General features: G+C 43.7%; 1 protein-coding gene across 1 annotated transcript in view; it reads right to left on the reverse strand.

Moving 5' to 3' along the window:
• The window catches only part of DYNC1LI1 (dynein cytoplasmic 1 light intermediate chain 1), a 398,524-nt gene that overhangs the window by 57,614 nt on the left and 314,069 nt on the right, over positions 1–26,841 (reverse strand). The window contains exon 11 of the mRNA XM_086942104.1: positions 21,231–21,351. Within this exon, the coding sequence (XP_086798230.1) occupies positions 21,231–21,351 (121 nt within the window). The remainder of the gene's footprint in view (positions 1–21,230; positions 21,352–26,841) is intronic.

Genomic DNA, 26,841 nt, shown 5'->3' on the forward strand with positions numbered 1-26,841 from the left:
CTCAAGTAGCCACTGCTTTCCCATCAATACACCATTTCACAATATTGTAGGCGCCCGTGCTACTTTGGAGTCAAGGGAACCAGCAGGGCCCCAGATAAATCATTGGACAACCAATCATCCGAGTTGCCATGCCTCTAGGGCCGCCGAAACTTTGACCAAACTTGTGGGATCACATACCATGTCAGACTTACTGGTAAATAGGATTTGCCGTAGGCAGCACGGGAAGGTGGGGGGGGGGGTTGGGTCCTTCCAGGCTCTACAAATTTCGCGCCTTGCTAGAAGAATAATATAAAAGATAAGTTTTGTTAGGGGATCATTTACATTATAACCCACACGTAGCCCTGACAGGATGGTAGTTCTAGTTATAGTCATGGGCGCTGAGAGGACCTCTTCCAGAAAATCGCTAATCTTTTTTCAATAATCATTTAGTTCAGGGAAATCAGCGAACATGTGGACATCATCTGCATTCGGGTAATTACATCTCGGACAATGGGATTCTAGATTGGTAAATTTCGCCAGCTTCTTTGGAGTTATGTAGACCCTGTACATAGTATACAAGTGGTTTCTTTTTAGCGTCGCAGGTTTGACTACTGTTTGTAAGATGGTAAAGGAGTCAAGCCACTGGTCTCTAAAGTTTCCACTGGCCGTAATTAAAAAATTGTTCCAAAGCTTATTTTGCTCAGGTTCGGTCACTTCCTCCTCCTCGAGCAGCGCTGAGTACCAGTACGCGATTTGACTCTTCCACCTTCCGCTTCTGGTCACTGCGTCAAATTTGGGGTTTGGAATTTTATTGCCCACAGATCTAGTTGACCACCATCCAGATAACTAGTAATAATTAAACCTGGTGAGTGTCCCCCCCCCCCCCATCAGATTAGCGAGCGTGTCCCAGCTTAAAAGCTGTGCACCTTCCTGTCGGTCCCCCCAACATTCCAACCCTGAGTGGTCAAGACAATTGATCGTCAAGGCAAGCAGGTATCCCTGGAGAGTCCCATATCGGGGCCTATGCTGCATAGTAGGGGATATTGAGCTTTTTCCTGACAAATACCCAATTTCTTAGGGCTGTCTCCAAAATCTTGAGCCTTACTTTTTAAATAAAAATTGGATCCCCGAACTTAAAGAGAAAAGAATCTTGTCCCTGTGGAATGTCCTGCAATAACGCTAAAAATAAGACCCCCAAAGATGATTGATCCATTTTACCAGCCATTAATCTAAAGTGTTTAAAATGGAATGCATGGCAATAAACGGATAAGTCTGGGAAAGCCAGCCCTCCTGTTTTTAAAGTTCTTCTGAGCGTTTTTCAAGTAATTCGTAGAGCTCTTGAGTTCCAGATGAAGGATCCCAATTTCCCTTGTAACTTTTTAATTATTGACAAGGGAAAGGATAAGGGTATAGAATTAAATAAAAAAATAATCTTTGGAAGGATGATCATCTTAAGTAGGTTAACCCTCCCAAAGATGTTTAGAGGGAGAGATGACCATCGGTGGAGTAGGGCACTGGTATCCTTAATAACTCTTTCCAGATTTATTTTTGGAATGTCCTCTATCTTTTTGGCTAAGTGAACTCCCAGGTACCTTATTTTGGTCTTACTACCCGCTGTCTCGGTCTCCTGGTTCCATTCCATAATTTCTGTTTTATCCTTGTTAATTGTATACCCGGAAATCTCTCCGAAGCTTTCTGCTAAGTGTATTAGTCTAGGCAGGGCTTCTTCCGGGTTTGAAGTATACATCAACAAGTCATCTGCGTATAGCGCAAATTTTAGTTCTAGATCAGCAATCTTGAATGGTTTAATTAGAGGGTCCGACCTAAGCAGGCGCACGAAGGGCTCGATATATAAATTGAACATAAGGGGTGATAGGGGGCAACCCTGTCGAGTTCCTCGGGTAATAGATATCTGATCTGTGAGAGAACCATTTACTAAGATTTTAGCTGATGGTGCACAATATAGGGATTTGATAGCTGTTATGAAGTTATTCGGGAGGCCAAAATTGGCCAAGGCCATCCATAGGTATTCCCATTCTACCTGGTCGAATGCCTTGGCGGCATCGACTGCCACAATAGTCAGGGGCAACTTTTTCTCTATGGCAATGTCCATTACAGCGACAACTTGAAAAGTTAGTTAATTAAGTTGCCTATCCGGGATAAAACCCCTCTGATCACAATGAACATAGATTGGACTACCTTGGCCAATCTCGTCGCTAGTACCCCCGCAAAGATCTTGTAGTCAGCATTTAATAAAGAAATAGGTCTATACGACTATGTTACCAGGATCTTTATTCAGCTTCAATATTAAAGTGGCTAGGGCCTCAGCCCATGACTTAGGAGCCTGCCCCCCCCCGTAGCAAGATTTCTTTAAATAGTACTATTAAGTCTGCGACTATTTGGTCCATAACTATCCTATATAGTTCCACCGGGAGCCCGTCAGGGCCTGCCGCTTTACCTTTGACCATCTTCGAGATTTGAACCCTCACCTCTCCTTTCCTAATTTCAGAGCTGAGGAAAGATCTTTCTACCTCTGATAATTTACTCAGCCAGTTTTCCGCCTGCTGTCTACTCTGGGATAAATCAGTTCTGTATAGGGATTGCATATAGGTTTTGGCTTCTTCTCTAATGAGGTCATCATCGTGCATGGTTTCCCCCGTACTAGCCCGGCAGAGGCTGTCGATCTGGTTCCTGGTTTTATCAGCTCGAGCTTTCCACACCAAAAGGCGGCCACATTTCTCCCCATACGAGAAATGTTGGAGCTTACTCACGTCCCATCTGTCTTTTAAAACTTTATCGAGTACTGCTTGATACTCTGCCCGCAGGGTGTCTAATTCCTTTTGTAGAATGGGTCTGGTCTCTGACTGATCTATTGACGCTCTCTGGCGCTCCTGTTCCTTTAATTTAAGTTTCAGGAGGCGTTCTTCCCTCTTCTTCCTCGCCAGTTTACTCTTCCTTATCATCAGGGTACTCAATAGGCCTCTAGTAGAGGCTTTGAATGTTTCCCAAACTACCTGTTTGCTAGTTGACCCATTGTTGAGCCTAAAGAACTCCTCTGAGTGGGTTACTAGATCTTGCCAGACCCCCTCTTCCAGTAAAAGTGTTCTATCTAAAGTCCACCTCCTCTGCTGTACCTTTTGTTTAAATTGAATTACCGTCTCGACGACTGAGTGATCAGACAGGATAGCCGGGATATAGGATATAGCCGGGATATAGGATATGGAGTCTACTGCTGAAAAGAGAGTTTTATCTAATAAAAAGAAATCGATTCTTGAATGATGACCATATCTTCTGCTATAGAAAGAATAGTCCCTTTTCCCTGTATTTTTGAGTCTCCAAATGTCTATCAGGTTAAAGTCCTGCATGATGTTTTTTAGCTCCAATCTGGATTTTTGGGGAGGGGTGAATCTTACTCTAGAGGTACAATCTAGGTCTTCGTCAAAAATCAGATTAAAATCACCCCCCAATATTACGGGTCCATCGGTTTCTACAAGACTAGTTTAGGACCATAGTACACTGCACATATGAGGGGAGTCTGCCCCGATATTAAGGAAGCCGCCAACCATCTCCCAGAGCGGTCTGTCTCAAATTTCGTAAGCCTGATCCCGGCATTTGCTCTGATTAATATGGCTACACCTCTTGTGCTGCCTCTTTGTTCTGAGCAGAGAACATCCTGAATCCACCTACATTTTTTAAATACAGACTTGCATTCCTCTTTTTCTAAGTGTGTCTCCTCAAGCAGACAGATATGCGCTCCTGAAGTATATAAATAGTCAATTACCCTACGAACCTTCCTCCTATCTCTTAAGCCATTCACATTCCAACTAATAAGTTTTATCTTACATGTCATGATGGCCAGATTGACCATCTTTCCACAAAATGGCTCACTACCCAGCTCCCAACGAAAGTATAGTGCATCTATTTGTGTACATGAGGATTATGTTCTCCCTTTTTTACCCCTTCCACCCATAGTTACCCACCTTCCCTGAGGAACCCCTCCCATACCTACATTGGCGATCTTGTCGCCTGTTGGGGCTCCCCTGATCCGGCCTGGATCACTCCCAACGTTTAATTAGGGAAATCGGGCACCTGTGTGTGTTAAACTAGTATCTCCCTTATCGTGTCTAATAACTAGTGCAACATTTTTTGTTTTTTTCAATTCAGTGTGTATGTGCGTTTATTCTTTTTTTTTCATGTTTTTTTTCCGTATCATCCATATCAGCACTCTCCTTTTAATTTTTTTAATGCTATTCTATTCTCTTTTTTTTTCTTTTTTTCCCCCACCTTTCCTCCTTCATTCTGCTTCCCAGATGCTTCAAAGCATACCTTCTTTTTTTTTTTTGCCCCAACCCTCCCGGACCCCTTTCCTCTTTTTCTCTCTTTCTTTCATTTTATTTTCCACAGGGGAGCTCTATTGGGGGTTCTCTCTCATTAAAGTTATGAAGGAATCAACTTCATGGGGCGATAGAAAATTATGAGTTTTATTCCTCCAAACAACTTTTAAAAATGCAGGGAATTTCATTTGAACCTGGGCACCCAGGCTCCTCAGGTCAGAGATTCTATTCCCCAACTACCACTACCTTTGTGCTGTGGCCTTCCCTACATCCGACCGGATTAAATATTTGGTGGAGTCTACCTGAAGAGTTGTACCAGATAGTGCTCTGCCCACTCCTCCGCGCAATAACTTTAATAAACCTAATCAAACCTGCATGCCCAGCGGCAACCTGCCGAGCGGCCTACCTAGGAACTCTAGGACCTCAAGGAACCTTTAAGGGAGCCTCTACGAGGACTGTTCGTATTGTCTATTGCCCAAGATTAGAGGCAGAGACAAACACAAGTAGACTAGGCTCAAGGAACTGGGCACAACACCAAAAAACATTTAAAAACATAAAGTACCAAAACCGCTGAACCAGCAACCAGCAAAGCTAGCCGGGTGTGAGCCCAAGGAGAGCAGCGGAGTAGAGGGCAGAGTTTGGCAACCGAAGGCTCTCCTGCCATAATCGTAATAAATAATAAATAATTAAACAAGCTTTGATCTTCACTAGTGGGGGTAACTCCATCAAGGCTCTCAGAGGCACACTTTGAACCGCAATTGAGGCACGGCTGAGTAAAATTGAACACAACTGAGAAGCACCCAACTAAACTTAACTGAGAAACGCAGGCAGTTGCAGGCAAACTCCAAATCGGCCATCAGCAAGCACAATAATCAGTGTACAGGGCGCCATGAGATCAGGTAGAGTGTGGAAGGTCACAAAAAACCAAGACCGCAGGTCAAAGCAACAAAACGGAAGAACGACAGTAATAGTACACATAGGGATGCCAGTCCACCTGATTTCGGTCCTGACAATTGTAAAATAAAAGTTGAAAAACTGATGAAACACTTGATGAAACAAAGGAAAAGCCATAGACTAGCATGCTCTCCAACAAGACATTATCTCTAAATGATACACCTAATTATGATTTTGCTAGCCAGGAAGCGAGCAACTCGTCACCAGCCGCAATAACCGAAACAGCGAATAAGAGGCGGGGGCTAGAAGATCAGGATTCAACCAGACTGGAAGGTTCCCAACTAAGGAGAAACCCTTGTACCTTCCAGCCAAAAATATATACAACATTTTTCTTTCTGAAGGACCCCACCACTGCAATTTTTTCTAAAAGTGGCACAATAGAAGGACTGCAATCTCTTTTCCTGCCTTTAGAATTAGGCCGTACTGACCAAACCTTACAAAGTACAGCGACCTTACAAACAGCTGCATTAGTTCATTCTAACGAATGCTCTCCGTAAAAAGCTAATAGGAGCATCAAAGTAGAGAAGTTGCCATTTCAGCAAAACTGCGAATTGGTACAAACAGTGGAAAAATTAAACGTATCATGTCCTGACGAGAAGTATGATGGTATACAAGATCATCAATTCTTTTATCAGAAGGACAACATCATCGCCCTAAAGACTAACTCTCTAAATATTATAACAATTCCACAAGAGGGCCACCATGATCTTCAATCGGCTCACCAGAAGGTCAACATCATTTCGTAAAGGAATAATTCTGGAATCATTTCTCCAACTCAGCAAAACTCTTCACTGGATAGTTTATGCACTAAACACGATGCTCGGAAATTTCCCCTATCCTTGTCCACGCCAACGGAAGGACTTGAGGGTTTACTAGAGACAGCTAATATAATACATCATAAGCAAGGGGAGAAAATGCCTGGATTAATTCACACAACAAGAAAGTTAAATCAGAGTGCACTCCTTCCCTTAAATGTAAACCACTTTTGTAAAAACCACGTTTGAGCTTGCGTGCGCATCACTTAGTGACCCATCCCTAGGCCACTCCTTCAAATTGAGAACTCGAAAGGCACGCCGTCTGACACGCCAAGCTGGCGCACTGCATTTGAATGGGACCTTTTCCCTTCAAGTACATCATTTTCAACCTTAGTTTATCCAAACTTTTAATCCATCTTTTTCAGGACAGTACCATGGAGACAGCGAAATTCCAACCCTTGACGAAGAGCTTTTTGCTCGAAATGCATTGGGTAACATTCACATGGCCTACGTTGGGGTTTATTAAATCACGTGCCGCTGTTTAAAAGCCTGGAATGTAAAGCAGCTGCATTTGAAAATGTGCAATAAACAACCATTTGGAATTTCGCTGTCTCCGTGGTACTGTCATGAAAAAGATGGATTAAAAAGGAAGTAAAGGTCAAGTTTGGATAAACTAAGGTTGAAAATGATGTACTTGAAGGGAAAAGGTCCCATTCAAATGCAGTGCGCCAGCTTGGCGCGTCAGACGGCCTTTCGAGTTCTGGATGAATTCACAAGCATTACCAAGTTATCCCTCAATCTCCGGTGACTACTCTTAGCATAGACGCCCAGCGAAGCCCAAAACAAGCAGATTCAAACCTTGGACCAACATTAAAGAACCAAAATGGCTGTCAGTCCAAAGTCGGTAGAAAAGAAAATAACTGAAAATAAAATACATGAACATGAATCATCACCATTAAAGTATTCTTTTCTATATCCTTTATCAACCATCGATCCAGGATTAACAACCTCTCCTTTCGGCACCTGACAAACTCTTTTAAACATTTGCACCGCAGCACACTCAGCTGCCTATTTATGGAGACTTACCTAACTGTAATGGCGACATGACCTTTTTAGGCTCCCAAGAGTGGGAGGACTAGTCGCCTCATACAATCATGATTCCAAACTGGCAAAAACCGCTCCCTTAGAAAGAGGTCATCCAAGCAAAAACTTAATCTGGGAATCGATACTAAGTACAATGCAATATTCAACTGCGGCTTTATAATACCAGTCGCACAAAATGGATCTCCAGCTGACAGTTCTCCAAACTTTAGCCAACTTTACCTCGGGGATCGATAGGAAATTAGCCAACTTGAATGGTTTGATAAAGAAAGGGCAGGAAGCAACTTACAGCGTACAGCAAAGGCAACAAGAATGTTCCTGTGCCCCAATAGTGGACAAACTACTAACAATTCCGACAATATTAAGTGACTTACTGACTGTTCTGAAAAAAACTGTCTCTAATCAGAAAACTGTAGTTAATGACAACTCCGCAGAGGGCAAAACAGCGTTGGTACCATTTCTCATGAAGACGTCACCTTCAAATAGTGCACCATCAACAGAAGGTGGCGGATGCCTGCAGAATGGCAAGTCAGAATCCTTGGTTGAATCCACTTCTCCAGCAAAAATTGGGTGCAAGCAAAAAAGGAAAGGAAGAAAGTGGAGAGTCTATCTCCAGTTTTCTCGCTCAGTTGTTCCGACTACACCAGACCACACAAGCAAGGGAACACCAAACGCACCAGAACGAATTCCTCCAGTACCAGCTACAATGATGGAAGTTTGAAAAGAGGCACAGCAAAGAAGCCCAAGTTCCATAGCCAGTGGCATTAATAACCTGCAAGGCAAACAAGAACCAACCAGGAGATTACTTTAAATTAACCTTATACCAACCGCCTCTATCAATGAAAGCAATTCAGAAAAAAATCAGCCTCATTAAAGAACCATTTAAAAAACCATTAAAAAGAAAGCCTCTAATTGAGGGGACATTAGCCACAAGGAGGACACAGCGTATAACCCTTCAGGAGAATTATAAAGAGTTAATCTTTACGTCGAGTCAAGCCATCGAGCAAGTACCAATTAAGCAAGAAACAACTCAGTCTCCATCTGTTCAACTTGTATCTACTCACAATACTAACCAGGAAACCAACATGACCAACGACTCTCCCTTGTGGTCTTCTACATGTACATTTAACAGTAAAATACACACCTATGCCCCAAACCAGAGATGTTCTGCTAACACAGCAATTGATTGTGATAAAACATCTCTTTATAACCCACAGCAGTTAAAAGTGGTAGAGTTTGATACCATTATATTACTTCTGCAATACAAATCGTGAGGTCGCATAGACATATTAAATAGACAAAACGTGTTACGGCTCCTACAATCTATCCCAACTTTAATTGACATCACATCGTCCGATTTGTTGTCAATTGAATTCTTATCAAACAACAATACCCAAAATTTAGAAGCTACCAGAACTAGATGGATAAATTCAGCGGTTGCAGGCAGAATCTTACAGGAAGTAGACAGATTCCAAAATTGGGGGATAATCATGAAACCAGTCCCAAAACCATTATAGCCAACACCTTTCCTAAACAATGACAAACAACTCAAGCTTGACGACACTCTCAGTCCTGAAAGGAGCAAGGAGTAGAACTCCAGGCACAAAGATTGAGGCGAATCTGGCAATAGCAGTGTTACTAGCAGAGATTCAACATACATTATCACAATCCTCAATTAACAACAATTGGTCGGGCATACAGCGTGTAATTACATCAGCGCGCACAAATTGACAAGAGTTGGCTGTAAAACATCCATCCCAAACTGAGCGTGACGGCCTTAAAATATGTGTCTGGAATATTAATGGCTTAGCTTCCAAAACAAGCGACCATGAGTTTCTAAACTTCCTGAAATCTTTTGATATAATCTTGCTCCAGGAAACTTGGGAAGATCAGTCCTTTGAACTGCAGGGCTACATCTCTCATCTACTTCCGGCAACAAAGGGGTTTGTTTTTGGCCGTCGTTCGGGCGGCTTATTGCTCTTACCCTCTATAACAGAAATAGGTAAGACCGATTTAAAGAATATTTAATTATCACCTCCAAGATGCATTCAGGCCATAAAAATATTGCTTAAGAATAACTAGTGCCCAGAGGAATTAATAATAATAAACATCTACGTTCATCCAAAACAAAAGTTACAAGCAGCAAAGGAGTTGTCAACGGAGTTAAAAAGATTGATGGACGAGGAAGCAACAGGTCACATCATCCTTGCTGTTGATTTCAACATGCATCTCTTAGGAAACACTCAAGACGATTATCAAATCCAGGATCTATCTGCAGCGTGGGGTATCACAACGCAAGCCCGACTCACAGTCACCAACCCAGCGCGAAGTGCGAAATACCTGCTTCAGGAGTTGGAGTACTTGAATATGAGAGCCGTAAATGGCCGTTTTAAGGACGATACTCCACCAGCTGCTACGTATCATTCAGCCATAGCATCGTCCAACCTAGACTATATCTTCACAACCCTAACACTATACAATCATATTGCCACCTTCGAGATCGGCAATAATGATCTCAGTGACCATATGCCACAAGAACTAAGTCTTAAAGCAAGCTCTAGCCACACGCTGCCCGTCAGTAAAACAATTGTGCAAACTGAAACCATCAATCTCAAAAGAATAAGGTGTAATTCCGCAAATATAGAGGAAATAACATCCAACGCCAAAGACCTGTACAAACAAGAGGGGGAGGTGGCAGTGGAGCCTTTGGAATGCTGGGGCAATTTTGTCAAGTCACTTGGAGAAACATTTTTAAGCAGACAAGGTTTGAAACGGAGGAATGCTTCATATATTCCTAGCAAAATGGCAAAAAGTCCAGTATCCACAAAATTGAAGCAGTTTAAAAATCACACACTAAAACAACTCTGCAAATTTCCAAACAATTTGTTACGGCAAAGTTCCCTCCGTGAAGGAAAAAAAATCATTAAATAAGAGGAGATGGGAAACTAGAAGAGCAAAGAACGACGAAATATGGGTGAAACTTTTTCATGATGCAAAACAGAAAAACAGCGCCAAATTTTGGCAAACAGTCAATAAATTACTGAGACCGGACCATCTTGGCATCAACTCTAACGGATCACTGACATAATATAGAATGACAAAATATAGACTTACCAAAATATCGTCCCCAAAATATAGAATGCAAAAATATCGAATTCCTATCTACAAACAAGTAAGTACAAAAATATCGAATCCAAAATGTAGTCTGTAAAAAATATAGTCAGTCAAAATATTGAAATTTTTTAAATGTCTTAAACGTAATTTAAAATTAATGAAATAATATATATAATTAACTAAAACATACTTAAAAATACTCAAATAACCTTAAAATTAAGATATAATTAATTTAAGTTATTAATAAAAAATTTACAATATTTAACCGTAGGATAGCAGGAGGGTAAAATTTAATATTACCACTCCGGTGAGTGCAACAGTAGGGAAAGCGTTGGATAGCATAGGGGGTAAAAAATACTATTGCCACTCCAGTGAGTGCAACAATAGGGAAAGCGTTGGATAGCATAGGGGTAAAAAATACTATTCCCAATCCAGAGAGTGCAACAGTAGGGAAAGTGATGGATAGCATAGGGGTAAAAATTACTATTCCCACTCCAGAGAGTGCAACAGTAGGGAAAGCGTTGGATAGCGTAGGGGTAAAAAATACTATTCCCACTCTAGTGAGTGCAACAGTAGGGAAAGCGTCGGATAGCGGGAGGGTAAAAATCACTATTCCAACTCCAGAGAGTGCAACAGTAGGGAAAGCGTTGGATAGTGTAGGGGTAAAAATTACTATTCCCACTCCAGAGAGTGCAACAGTAGGGAAAGCATTGGATATTGGAAGGGTAAAAATTACTATTTCCACTCCAGAGAGTACAACAGTAGGGAAAGCATTGGATAGCGTAGGGGTAAAAATTACTATTCACACTCCAGAGAGTGCAACAGTAGGGAAAGCGTTGGATAGCGTAGGGGTAAAAAAGTACTATTCCCACTCCAGAGAGTGCAACAGTAGGGAAAGCGTTGGATAGCGGGAGGGTGAAAATTACTATTCCCACTCCAGTGAGTTTAACAGTGAGGAAAGTAATGATTTAATATATGATTTAAAACAAATTAAATATCAATACCAATAAAACATTAATTGAAATTAATAACCAATTTAATATTATGTAATAATTCATTAGAAATATAAATACATATTAGTTATACAAAATTAATAACCTATTCATAATTATTTAACTAATTAATTTTCAATAACAAAAACTAATTAATAACAATTAATACCAATTAATAATTAACAGTAAATTAATTATCAATACACAGAAAGTATTTTTAATATGTAATTAATTACAATTACATTACTTCCCACCCTATTCCCCTATAAACCCACAACCCAGTACAGAAAATACAATACAATCATAATTATCAAATATTTAATTATTACAAAATAATTACCAATCAATAAAAATTAATTGCCAATTAATAGAAATTAATTACCAATTAAAAATAAACAATACATTTTAAATCAATACCAATAAATAAATAATTTACTAAATTACAATTAAATTACTTCCCGCCCTATTCCCCTATAAACCCACAACCCGCTACGGAAAATAAATTTAGAAAATTAACATAATTAACAATTAATCAATTAATAAAAATGAATTGCCAATTAATAAAAATTAATTACCAATTAATAATGAACAATAAATTCAAAATGAATACCAATAAATGAATAAAAATATTTAATTAATTACAATTAAATTACTTCCCACCCTATTCCCCTATAAATCCCAAAACCCGCTACAGAACTAAAAAGCTAAATTTAATTAAAAATTACTAATAATTGCTAAAAATATATATTTAATGTAATATAATTAAATTACTTCCCACCCTATTCCCCTATAAACCCACAACCCGCTACAGAATTAAATTACACAAAAATCAAATAACATAAAATTCATTACTTAAAATAAATTAAACATACATAACAAAAATTACTATACACTTTTCACACATATACTAACATACAAAACACTTTAAAAATTTGATATTATTAAAAATTTGATATATTTAATGCCTATATTGTATACTTCAATATTTTGACTTCTATATTTTGACAATCGATATTACTTACCATCAATTCGATATTTTTAACCACTATATTGTGTTCATTCGATATTTTGTCCATTCTATATTTTTACTTCGATATTATGTCCATTTTATATTTTGGAATCGATATTATGACTGTTTACCAACTCTTATTTAGGTAATCAAGTGGTGGAATGGACACTTGTAACTGCTCAACGGTTGGTTAGCATGGATCACCCTCATAAACGCTATGTCACTCAAATGCGGTATATTACTGTACTCCGCCCCACATTAGCGTTGTGGCATTGTCATTGGATGTCCAATATCGTGCTGTATGCCAGCCTCACCCAGAGGCAACCTCAGATTCTGGCAGCAGTGTCCAGAGATAGAAATAAAATATGAGGGAAAAATTGTGTTTAAAAAACAAAACTTAACCTAAAAGGACTTTATTAGAAAGAGGTTAAGTCTGTCCTTAAAAAGAATGGTGGGTATAGATATAAGAACAAGTTACTGGATCTTACTACTTCATGAATGCCGTCGACATGTTTCAGCTCCCTAGTGCCCTGCCGGGTCTATGGGGGCAGAGTCAGCACAATCAGCGGACAACTCCACACGTGCGGCTCAGAGCCACAAAGGTGTCCTTGACCCCCGTTGAGGTAATACCCATCTTCATATAAAGATTTGAGAGCAATTAACCCATGTTAAATACAACACTGTGAATTACTACACAAGTGGTGTAAGTAATCTAGGTTTGTTTGTCCTGACGAAGGCTCCATAGACCCGGCTGGGCACTAGGGAGCTGAAACATGTCGACGCCATTCATGAAGTGGTATAGTAAGATCCAGTAACTTGTTTTGTACCGCTTTTGGCCGCCACAAGTGTGGCAGGGTATGGTCAGACGTGAGTCCCTTGCTCACTTTGCCACTAGATTCAAGCAAGCCGGGCTGAAGACGGCTGGAATGCCAGAAACCGGTCCTTGGAAGCTTGTTTCCGGTCCAGCACTTCGGGTTGGACTGTTCCCATGAGGCACATGGTTAGACTGATTTGCATATAGCCATGTCTGAACTGGGGTGGCAGAGTGGGCTAAAGAACGGTGATGGATTAAACCCAGATCTTTTGACTGGGTGTGAGTGTTTGATTGATTCAGATGCTCCGTCCATCACCACCCCCTTTTGTACCATATACTAAGTCAGCCTCCTACACTCCTTACTTTTGATCATTCTTTACTTTTGATTCCTCCTCCAGAGCCATGGCTACGACCTTTAAATGCTGCCCAAAAGAGGTCTTTCACTGGCTGTATAAGAGTCATCTGCAATGTAATGTAGAAAAAATTCTGCTGTTTGTGCTGGCTAAATAGCATTTGTCCTTCACCTACCTCAGTCACTCAGAATCTTGGAGTAAAGTCTGATGACAAGTTTCCTCTACAACCTCTGGTTTGGTCTATGATTGGAAGCCTATTTGGCTTCCTCTGCTTAATCAGAAGACATTTTGACCTACAGCTTTTTTGCAGTAGTGGATTGCGGGAGAATAAAAAACAATGGCAACCTCCCCGTTAATTACCTTAATTATTGTGAGGATCTTGGTGAAGCCTACGAATTAACAGGGAAAGTGTCAGAGATTTTTACACACACTCACTCAATTTCCAACTTCACACAGACGGAAAAAACACCATCAGAGGCACACTAACCTACAGACCGTTGGGACCACACCCGGGCTTCTGCAACGCCATCCCTGACCTCATCACTCCTATCGCTATCTACTCAGGGTACTACATCTTCCAAGGAGAATCTTAACTTCCACCTCGATGACCCCAACAACACAAACACAACCACCCTCCTGGAAAGCATGAGCAACATCAACCTCAAACCACTTGTCACCAACCCCATCCAGGTCATTGGAGACGCACTCAACCAAATTTTTGCTTCAAGCAACAGAGTCCAGTACAACCACGTCTATCAGCTCACATGGACCGGCCACTTCGGCGTTCACTTCATCTCAGGATCTACTAACACTGGCACCATGTCCCCCACCTCCACACACAGAAACTGGAAAAAGGTATCAGAAGACCAGTGGAACAACACTCTTAACACCCATCTTCATTACACAACATCTGACCCAAGACAGGCTGTGAAGAACATCTACCATTGGATCAAGGACTGAGCCAACTCAATCACACCTGCCAAATCAGGCAAACACAAAGCACCAGCCAGAAGAGTCCACTGACCGTGGAGCTCAAATCTACTGAACGCAACTGACGCACTACCAAAGACACAGGAGAGCATACCTCCTTCAAAACAGCACTCAACCAATATCACTGCTGCCTTAAAGACAAAGAATGCTCTGGCAGACCACATAGAAGTTGGCGTAAACCAGAGCAAGGAGCTCTTCGACATCCTGAAGGAGTTCTCCAACTCCCACACTTATTATGGCAGGTCTTCGTTGCGCCTGTTTTTATGTTTTGGCACTGGATGTTCGTCCTTTTCATTTCCTTTCGCTGATATTATTCAACAAGGAAGGGCTGTCTGTTTCTTTTTCCTCATTTTTGGTGGTTCTTCTAAGACACTTTTACTCTTCCCAGTTACCATCCCCCCTCCCAAGAAATGTCAGACACCCTGACTGACTTATTCCATAACAAGATATCAATCATTTAAGAAAACTTGAAACCCCAACCCCCCGCCAACAGCATCAGCCTTCTCACGCCTACCAACACCGAGCACCTACTCACCTGTTGGGACCATCTTACAATTTAAACTATTATCTCCATCATGTACTCTGCACACTAAGGTGCACCCATGGACCCTTGTCCACACCACATCTTCAACCTTTGGAGCAAGACGTTCGGCTAAGAGCTCACGAAAGTTCTGAACGCCTCAACCACCTTGGCCTCCTTCCCCCAGGACTGGGAACAAGCCAAAGTGAGACCCCTCCTGAAGAAACCATCCGCTAACCCAGCTGAACAGAAGAACTACAAGCCATCTCCCTGCTCCTCTTCCTGGCAAAGGCTCACAAGAAGGCAATCAACCTGCAACTTACCAAACAACTAGAAAGCCACAATCTCCTTGACCCCTTCTCAATCAGGATTCCGAGCCAACCACAGCACCAAGACAGCACTGGTAGCAGCAACCGAAGACATGAGAGCCCTCCTGGACCGCAGCAAAACAGCATATCGCATCCTACTCGAACTATCAGCGGCCTTCGGCACCGTCTTCCACCACATCTTGACCAATAGACTCAATCAAATCAGAATTCAAGGAGATGTCCTCAAATAAATTGCCTCATACCTCATTGGAAGAACCCAGAGATCGCACAGACTGAACATCATCTCATATGCCTACTATCCTCTTGTTGTCAACAGACCCCTCCACCATTAAAACCAAAAACCAGATGTATGATGAACATCACTGACTGGATGAAGGACAAGTGTCAAGTTCAACACAGACAAGAGAGAAGTCCTCATCTTTAGGACCAACACCTCGCCATGTCATGAAGCTTGGTGGCAGGCTGAACTCTGCTCTTCCTATGCCCCGACAGACCATGCCCACAACCTCGGCATCATCTTGGACAGCAAATTATCTATGCAGATACAGGTCAACGCAGTCTCATCTGCCTGCTTCCACACCCTATGCATGCGCCGTAAGATTTTCAGGTGGCTGCCAACCAACATCAGAAGGACCATCACTCAGGCCCTCGTCACCAGCAGTCTTTACTAGGGGAACACTCTCTATGTGGGAGTCACCACATACCCCATGAAGCAACTACAGACAGTACAAAACTTAGCGACCTCCCCAAACTGACACATCACTCCGCACCTCAAGAAGGTTCACTGGCTCCTGATCCAGAAGAGATGCCAGTTCAAGATGTTGACTCATGCATTCAAAGCCCTGCACAACTAAGGACTAGCGTACATCAACAAACAAATGACCTTCTACCAATTGATTAGACACTTGAGAACCCCCTCCCTCTTCCTAGCCGACACCCCTGGATCTGCTGAGTCAGCACTGGAGGATGCTTCTTTGGTGGCCAACGCCTGGAACAACCTTCCCCTGCACCTTATCACCGCCACATCCTCAAGGAATTCAGGAAAAGGCCTCAAGACTTAGCTGATGGACTTAAAAAAGTTTCTTTGATATGTCTAATGAAATTGTTATTAAATAAAAACGATGATATAAAGAACAACCGTGGACATAGATTTCATAATTGTGTGATACTGTTCATAAGGTGGTGCACCGTTCGCTCAGATTTGTTCACATCTGGCAATCATATTTGCCTAGATTGGCCATGGTGTGTGCAGCTCTGCTGGATGTGACTATCATTGAAGACATTTTTGCTAAACACATCAATGCTACTGCTTTCCTTGTCAGAATGTGCTGCACATAGGATACCAGTGTTTCTGAATCTTCTTTCAGCAGCCACCAAGTTCACTTTGGAGACGCCCACCACACATATGAGGGTGTTACCCGGGACTTTACATTTCTTGTCTAGTCTTGGAATCCATGCAGCCACTGCTGCTGGAATTCTCATGAGTTAAATCCCCACTAGAGCTGAGCCACTACTGGTTTTGTTTAATGGACTTTCTGGCTACTTTTTATAAGTTGTATAGGAAAAGGTACATTTATTTACTTCCAAATGAAAGTTTGAATCTGTGGGAAGCCTTTTCTAGGAGGATATGACATTTGGTCATCTGGTGGTCAATCCACAGGTGGCGGTGCTGCTTTTGCTGCTACTGATAAAAGTCATGCCACTCTCAGGGATGCCCACTTTACCCCTGATTTTTGCACAGGTCCTGTAGCCCTTCGTGGAGAGGGTACAAAGTGACTTCCTGATTAGAGGACTCAGGTGTATGGAGGAGTGGGAGGATAGGATCTCCTTCTATGCTGATATCTTGCTTTACTTTGTAGATCCCAACCACACTCTTGACAGGATAATGCATGTGCTCACTTTATTCCGTCGATACTCGGGATGTACTATTAAATTAGATGAATCCCGGATTCACCTCCTTCACGGCGGTGCCCCACGGCCGCCCGTTTTACCATGGAGGGGTTCATTATATGGGAATATACATCACTGCAGAACGGAGTGTTTTCCATACTAATAACCTCGAGCCCCCACTGGCACTCTTCGAAGGGATGTCGAGAATTGGAAGTCGCTCCCCTTGTCACTCTTAAGAAGGGCCGCCTTACTCAAAATTATGGCAGCTTTATATTTTCAGGCTAGAGACTAGGAAATTTGCACACTACTCTGGGATGTGGGATTCAAACGTATAACTACTAAGAAACTGATGAGGAGCTTGTACAATGGTGGTATTGCACTGCTGGATATATGGAATTATTACGGATTGGCACAGTTTGCAGCCATCAACCACTGGGTTCACCTTCCTGACTCAGAATCAGCCTACCGTATGGATCGATATGCCATGCAGCCGAGAGCCTACCTTAGGGTACCATTTGGAGGGAACCGTCCCACATCCTTCCCCACGCCCACAGTGGTTACTCACACTTTGGCATGACATTACACTCCCTGGGTTGGCAAGGCAGGATCAATCAGACCACTCCCCTATGGGACACTGCATGACTGGGCACTCAGGGTACCCAACCAGGTTTCCATAAGTGGGATCTCTTTGGAATTTCATAGAGTGGGCATCCTGTGGCCGTAGGGTGGGGTCATCCCATTCCCGGATTTGCAGTCCAATTATCAGCTACTACCAACTGAGGCCTATTGGTACCTCAAAATCCGCCACTCCCTAGGTCAGGCTTTGCTAAGAGTAGAGTAACTCCCTGAACCTTCCCCATTTGAGGATAGATGCCCAACAAAGCAGCTTCCCTCACATACCGCAAGCTTATTAACATCTCACCTGACACCCTAGTGAGCCTTAGGGAACATTGGGAGCGTGACCTTGGGGGGATTGGAAGACGAGTGGCTGGAGTCCTTGAAGTCCCGGTGGGGGTAGCCAAATTCTCTAGATTCCGTCTAGTGAAATTAAAGGTTCTCCATTGTGCTATAATGTATGTATTACCCTTGTGAAGATTGGCCGAGCAGCTACACCACACGGACTTCGAAAATCTGGGGAAATGGGTACATTTTACTATAGGATTTGGAGCTGCCTCACCATACAAAAATACTGGGATTCAGTGGTGACTTGTCTAATTAATGTTTGTGGTAGCAATGGTGGCCAAACGTAATATTGCTTGTGCTTGGAAGGCTGAACAGCTGCCGGAACTGGGTAATTGGAAGCTGGACTTAAACTGATACATGCTAGCAGAGAGGGCAGTATAAGAAAGTAGGGGCAGCCTGACTAAATGGACTAAAAGCTGGGGGGAATGGAACGACCACCGAGGGGGAGCTGTGTGCTTCACCTGGACTTCTGGGAGCTGATGTTCAGTCAGATACAAGCTGCTACTGCAGCTATTGTGTAATTTGATTGCAGCTGGGCTGAGGAGGACCATGGCCATATTGGGGAGAGTAATATTTATTGTGTCTAAATGCTGCACACTAAGATTTTGTGTTGTACAGATGTTTTTCTTTTTACGTGCAATAAAAAGATTGTCTTTTAAAAGCCATCCCACTCACTTCCTCAAGGTCTAGCATTTTCTTGAAGTTCCTCTTTCTCTATTTCATCCGAGTAATGATCATCCAATGTATCAACCTGAACTAGACCAGGAGATGTGTGTGCTGCACTGTAAGATTAGGTTCTGCGGCCTTGGGGTAGTTGGCAATATTTGCAGTACCTCAGGTGGTTGCTGAGGTTCTGGCTGAGGCTGGTAGTGAAGGAAGGATGCATTGGGGGCACTGGAGAATCCAGATGTGAAGGATGGGCCAAAGTTTTCCCCAGCAATTTGGGTATGGTAGTCAATCAACACATTTTGCAGGGTTTTCAGATGTTCAGCTAGCACTTGTACAATTGGAATGTCCTGGTATTTCTCGTATCTTTCATCGTAAGGGTCAAAATGACAGTGGTAGTGGGCCCTTGTCTGTCGACGGAGCTGCTATCATCGACTATTTTGACTTTTTATGTTGAGGTGAGGCTAGTGTGTTCCTGCTAAAATCTAGTGAGCTTTTTTGGTGCTTTTTCCCTGAACCTCATAGATGATGGAGTTGGTTTCTCCACAGGGGTTAAGTTTTTGATGTTTGACCAGTAATTAATTGGCGTTTATGTCCTTTTCCTCCTTCTCAAAGAAATGGTGTTGCAAACTGTGGGGTTATCCTCGTGATCTTAGAGACCAACAAACACCTCTAAAGTCTTCTATCATGATCATTAAAAATCTATGCTGAGAATTAGCTGAATACTTTGCAGTCCTTAGTATTATGACCTGGGTGTAATCAGTAGATACACCTTGTGCGACGATCATCTGTGTAAAATCTCATCTTTCCACAAGCCTCAAAGGGTTTGAAGAGAATTCTCATTGACTCGGATTACATTTTTGGAAAAAAAAATGTTTTTTATCTAATCACAAGGTGGTAGTGGACAGATCCAAAGAAAAGTTCTACAAAAGTCATTGAGGCTTAAGTACATTTTATTTATCTGAAGAGAGTGCAAAGATCTGGGACTCCATTTTCACATGACGTGGCAGAAATCGAATGTCAGGAGGAAGGAGACAGGTCCACCTCTCCTCACTGGTTGGACTTCGGGTCTTTTAAATTAAATTGACGTTAACCTGCTACTAATGCGACACTGTCTAAAGGCTTTTCAGCCCTGTTATGCCCTCTGTCTCCACGATGACAAGGAATGAATTAAGCACATTCATCAAAGAAAGTTCGAATGCTTGAAAACACTAGTCCAAGTAGCTCTCTTGGAACTAGCTGTTCAGAGTGACCAGCAGTATTTGACCCAGATCAAAGCCTGTATCCAGCGTACCTGTGGAACTATCATCGGAGTCCACCAGATCTTTATTTAGAGGCTTAATGTACTCTTCAGAAAAGGTCTGGAGTCCTCTCCTTCCTTGAAAGGCACATATCTTGTTTTCCCTGAGCATCTCAGCCTTAAGCTCATAGAATCTGTTTTTTTCTCCTTTCATTCTTCTTTATGGCTTCTCTGTGGTCCCTACACCTCTCAATGGTATCTCCGTCATCTGATGCAGATGTCTCATTCACCGATATCGTGGCAGACATGCAACACAACACTGTTGATTTCAATTTTGTTTTTTTCAACACCAGAGTGGGCAATAAGGGAAAAGATGTCTAGGATCTATGTTCCAAAGAACACATCATATTGTATGTCCATTTCACTGAAGCCGACATGCTGCATGCAGCAGAGCACACATAGCAAAAGATTGCTGGGAAAGGACCTCTGGTGTCAGAAGAGTGTTCAGATATTCTTTAAGGAATTACATTGTTGCTCTCCACCCTGGAAGCCTGCGTTTCAATGTTGAAATAAATCTTAGTTTTGTTTATGCCAGAACGGAAATTACATTCCTCTTAAGGTCCTTTCTTCCTTGGTTGCAGCAAAAGACACGCAGATAGTACAACCTTCAATGACATGGACAAGATACAAACAGTAAATAGAGTCGGAGGTAGTTTGGTATTTGTCACAATTATATTACAAGAGTAAAGAAGTTTGTAAACCTATTGTAATTTTTGATGGGTGTGGTCAAATTGGGATTTAAAATTCTGATTATTGTATATATCGACGATCATTTTCATTGTTGGGTAAAATATAGAACACTATCTGCAAATAGTTTTTTGCCTACATGCAATAAAGTATTAATCAAAACAATGAAGTGTACAATACCACCAAAGTGTACCAATTCCAGCGGGGGAAAGATGTTTTCCAAACAATAAAAATATTAGTAACAAAGTATTACAGTTTAACATCTTACAAAATAAAAGTAATTGGTAAGATAGCTGTCCAAGTGTTTGGATCAAATAGATAGCAGCTGTTACTGTAACTGCAACAAACACTTCAAGTCATCACTTTTAATCTTGAGAGAGTGAACATAGATAGTTATTTAGAAATAATGGGGTGAATGAAGGACAGTGTTGTAACAAACTAAAGAGAAAAGCAGTGCATTACTGATTTACTACTAATTACCTTTCATATTGGGATCAATTTTCTTGGAAGCAATGGGGATTGGCGAGACACTGGGAACATTAGAAGAACCTGATCTGCTCGGTGTTCTTGGAGATCCCCCAGGACCTCGTTGGGCAGTATCCTAGAACAAAACACAGAAGAAAATGACACCAGCAACAAGTATAGAGCACCACCTCGCAAAATGAAATAATCGGACCAGTCTGAGTTAGCTACTTGAGTCAAGAAACAGGACCAATTACTTGCCTGTAAACAAAATTCCTCCTAATTGAGATTCTCTATTCATACCAATCACTTAATGGGGAAGAAAATGTTTACCATTAACAGCACCTCATCAGTGAAAGAAAGAGGCTCTTGCCATCTAAGATCAAGTCAATACTGTTGTTGTGTTTCTGTTTTGAGATCTGAGGCACAAAAAACAACTTTATGGATGCACAAAATTATTCCACTGTGACTGCCACACTTCCATACCAATCAACTCATTTGACGTAAAAGGCTTTTACTCGGATCCTACCATCAGGTGTCATTTAAGTTTTATGACGGCTCCTATTATTTTAACATTAGAAGAAAGGGGTGAAGGTTATAGAGCCCGACTTAGTAAACTGGCACAGTATTTGGAAGGCACTACTGAAGAAACAAGTTACTTACATTCAGTAACACTCTTTCTGGTGGATAGTCTAACTACAGGTTCCTCACATTAGAATATCTCACAGGCATCAGAATATATCCTGAGAATTTTGTAACAGTGCTGCTAGGTTTCCACGTGCACATCTGCATTGACTCCATGCAGCCCTTAACATGTTGGAGAACCGCTGCATAAAAGTGCCACACCACAGCACCGACATTAGTTTCTTATCCTTCTTATTCCATGGCCCCAGGTTGGAAGCATTACCAATTGTTAGATACAGTGGTTCGAGTATGACCTTAGGAACTTTTTAGGTGTTAAAAAGGGACTTCTCAACAGAACGGGGAGTGCGGAGGAAGTGAGGACTCTGTGGTTGGCATAGCCACCAGAAAGTCCATTACCGAAGGTATTTAACTTATTCTTCTGATGACTAGTTCTAAACATAGATTCCTTATTGTAGAATAGATACCAAAGCTGTGTATTCCTTAAGTGGACAGTCTTTATTGTGTGGGCTCAGACCAAAACTCTAGCAGAACTAAGTAAGCAAAGCATCCATTCCATCGAACTTGGCTGTCAAGACCGTGTGTCCTGAATTGAAGCACAGACACCCACATACCGGTCTGGAAGATATCGAAAGCAGGCACTCCTCCTGCCAACACAGCCGTAGCACCCTTGGTCCTGGTTGAATGGGCTCTCAGATTTTCCGGAGTATGCTCCATGGCCAGTAGATACTAGATCTTAATGTAGAGAACTATCCACCTCAACAAGGTCCTCCTTCTGCAGAGCTTTCCCTTAGCTCCAGTAAACCCTACAAAAATGTTACTGGCCGGTCAATGCTTCATGGTATGATTTATGCAAAAGCCCTTTTGGGATACAGTCACTGGAGTTTCTCCTCTTTCGCGAGGGGAAGGAAAGAACACTAGTGGAGAGATGTATTGCCCAACCTGGAAGAGAATCACGACTAAGGCAAAAGATCAAGTCATCAGTACCAATTTGTCTCTAAAACGTGAGGTAGGGAAGGTGAACAGGCGGTGCCTGAAATTTACTCATGCAACAAGCTGAGGTAAGCGCAATGAGGAAGACCGTCTTCAAGGTCAGGAAATTAATCCAGCAGCTATACAGATGCACAAACATGGTTACGTTATGTGTATTTGTAAAGCACACTCATCTGAAAGGGTATCCTGGTGCTGTATAAATTTGTACCTAGCCCAGCCTGTGGTAGTTTGATTACTTGAAAAGCCAGGTCTTCAGCTTCTTACTCAAATCAAGAAGAGAGGAAAAGGCTCTGATGTGGAGTGGGAGGAAGTTCCACGCTTTAGGAGTATTGTAAGAAACTCCTTTTATCCTCATGTGGTTTATGTATGTGAGCGAGGTGTGCAAGTATGAGTCCTGTGGACAGGAGGTGTCCGGGTGGTTGGTGGAAGGAGATGTGCTTGTTCACATAGGTGGAGCCCAAGTTGTGTAGTGTCTTGAATCTGTGCATGAGGAGTCTGAAACTAGACCATTTGCATATCTAAATCCCACAAGGCATGTGAGTATTGGCGCAAGAGGCATACTGTAGTCACAAACAGCAAGGCAAGGCAGGTGGAAGAGAATATGTGACTTCCTATCCGGTGGAGTGGTAGGGAACGTGCTGGGGTTCACTTAGCTGTGGCCTACAGCACCAAGATCTCAGGAAGGCTGGGTCTCCTGGGAAAGGAGAGTGTTGGTGGGTAATCATTTGGTGCACAGGAGGCCCCATGCAAGGTTTTGCCTAGACCCACAGGAGCACATAACTGAGGGACTCATTTAAGGGAAGCATGAGCTCAGGCAAGTTTACAGCAGGTCAAAACACCTCAGTCAAGACAATAGTCTTGACCTCGAGAGCAAGCAGCTGAAGATAAGAGTGCCTCGACTGCCTTGGGCATCAGGTTGGCAGAATACAGGGCGTGGCTAAGCCAGCAAAGATGGCAGACGGGCTCGGGTAGAGCTCCGCTGGGAGCTCCCCATCTACGGCCACATTTATCCGTAAAATGCTGACCTGCTGCGGCTCCTGATAAGCGGCGATACAGCTAAGCACCTGCTGCAGCCCTGAGGCGAGTTTCCTGGAAAATTGGGGACTGCTCACCGCGCAGCAGACCCACGGCTGAACTCCACCCACCAGGCTGCGCAGAGTGGTGCAGTTAATTCCACTGTGCTGCCGGGAGCGGGACTCTGGCCACGCTGCACAGAGCAGTGAGAACGGTGCCCTGGACATCTGCTCCACCGGACTGGACCATCGGTGCACCTTGAATCCTGACACCAACCCTCAGTGTGCTGGCGTGGTGAGTCGGCGGCGGCACACTGACTCCTGATCCCGGGAGGCTGAATCAGAGGACCACACCCTGCATCCTGTGATGGCTTACTACAATCCCGGACTCGGGTATGAGACCCCTGGATGGACTGCAGCTTCCTAGACTAGCCCGCTGCGAGCTGGGGGCCCAGTGAAAGAGTGAGCATAGAACTGGGACGTGCCGGCAGCGAGTCCCGATGAGCCCCAGTGTCCTTGGACATCCCTGAATGGCTCCCCCTGCCACTGACCTCTATCGAACTCAGTCTGTCTGATCCTGGGTGCTGTGGCTCTGGTGGTCGGTGTGGGACGACACCGAAAGCCTCCTCCTGGTCCTGCACGCTGGGGTGATACCATGGTGCCCCCACTGCCCCGGCCGCCACATATAGTTGCCACACAGCCTCACTCCCACCTACGCTGCTCTCCTCCTCTGTGCGGACGGGCTATGACTGCGGCCCGGTTCCGGCACTCACCAACTGCTGTACCCCTGGCGTGGGCACACGGGCGTGACGGAGAAGGTACACTGCCTGAGAACCACTGATAGGTGGCGCAACAAATGCTCCACACACCCACCCTACTGCGAACAACCGGTGGGTGCCTTGTCACAGAAACGTTGCCATCTGACCCGACCCTCATAGCTGAAGCAGGGGTCATATCCCTCTTGGCACCGTAGTGCAGGCAAGACCTCCACCACTGCGATACTGAACCTAGCAGCAAGGACATATCTCCAAAACACCACACTCTCCAGCTGGATGCTGTCCGCCGGCCCGCCAACTTGGCATCCCGCGTGTAACATAGATCTCCTGGTGTGCTGCATTTCAGCTTACGCTCCCTGCTGCGACGCCATGGTGTGGCTGCTTCTTCTGCGACGAACAGGCGTCCTGAGGCCCTGACCGGACCAAACCAGCAGGCGCCACACAGTTGAGGCCCCGGCCACATGTCACACAGCACCCGCGCCAAGGTGAGTGCAGGAGGCGCTCTGACCTCACCTCTGTCCTTTAGAAGTAAATCAAGCAAGATGGCGACCCAAACTACCATGGATTCCACCTCCGGCAAGCTGGACGTGGTTTTAGCAGCAGTCGAAAAGATGGGCGAGTCCCTGCAGCGAGTGCACACTTCCTTAGAAAATAAAATTGAAAAGGTGGCTATAGACCTCACACATCGCATGCAGATCACCGCAAGCTGGCAGACCACACCACTACTGCAGAAGCGGACATTGCCGCCATCGTCCCGCAGGACGGACACGACGTAACATGCGTGTGGTAGGCCTGCCGGAAGGCCAGGAGGGGAAAGATCCGACTGTGTACTGAGACTTGGCTCCGCTCTCTACTACCAGAAAGCACTCTCTCATCTTATTTCGTAGTGGAATGGGCGCACAGGGTGGCTGCGAGACAGTTGCCAACGGGTTCAAACCCACAACTGTTCTTGATTCGCCTCCTCAATTACAGGGACATGGACGCCATATTGCAAGAAATGAGGAAACTGAGACATTCAGGTTGACAATCATAAAATAATGTTCTTCCCAGACTACACGTTACAGGTCCAAAAACAGAGATACTCCTACATGGCAGTCAAAAAACGCCTTAGGCAACACAATCTCCAGTACTCTCTCCTGTTCCCAGCACGTCTCTGCGTAGTCGCCAATGGAAAAACTCATTTCTTCCAAACCCCAGAACAAGCGGAAGAATGGATTGACTCTTATGCATCCGCAAACCCCGAGACTGCGCCCACCAACCAGCAGCAGCAGTCGCGCAGTGCATCCTCCCGCCGCCGTGCTGGTAGACGGCAGAGACACTCTCAGACCTCGCAGTCGGCTGGACCAGACCGGAGCCAAGCACTAAGTGAAAGCCGCGAGGTACTCCAAGCCACGGCGGACATTACAGGCTCTCAACTGGACGACCTGGCCTCTAGCTTGAGCCACCAGGACCAGACCAGCGACAATGACTTTTCCGATGACCTGCAGGCCACTCAACACTCTTAAGAACTGCCCAATGTCACTCCACAAACATCCGACGGCGTTGCCTAACAAGCTGCACTTGGTCATCGCTTATGCGACACGCCTTGGCTACCTGTCGGGGCCAGCGGGCATGGCCTGCCCTACCTTACACTGTCTCGTGCTGCAACCCATGTGAACTTTGACACAGTTGCAGTTTGGCTGTGCCTCAATCACTGACTCTACAATGGTCCTGGGGCTCCTCTCATTCCTTGAACCATGCACTTACACGTTATCCCTGTGTCGCATGGATCACCGAGCTGGGATATCGCCCAGCGCGACGCCTGCCCATTTGCGACTGGCCCGCAGCCGGGAAGCTTCTGAGAACTATTCAAGACACTTGCATATCCTTTGTTCATCACGCAGTGCGTAGCACACCCCACTTAGTCATTGTGTGAATATTGTCTTGGTACAAGGTTTGGTCGATTGACTGTTGCAAATTCACCCTTTTTGGAATTAGTTATTCTTTTTTAACTGTTTGCTTCGTCATCTAGCATGTGTAGAAGCTTAACTTAGGGCTAGGGGAGTCAATACTGCGACCATACTCATTGCTTGAAAAGTCTACATGTTTATGTGCTCTCTTTTTGTTCACATTCTTCACACACTAAGGCCTCCGTTAAAATAGGCACATGGAATGTGCGGGGCATACACACTCCATCAAGGCGCTATCAAATATACTCCTATCTCA

Source organism: Lissotriton vulgaris, chromosome 10, assembly GCF_964263255.1.
Source record: "Lissotriton vulgaris chromosome 10, aLisVul1.2, whole genome shotgun sequence".
Lineage (NCBI taxonomy): Eukaryota > Metazoa > Chordata > Amphibia > Caudata > Salamandridae > Lissotriton > Lissotriton vulgaris.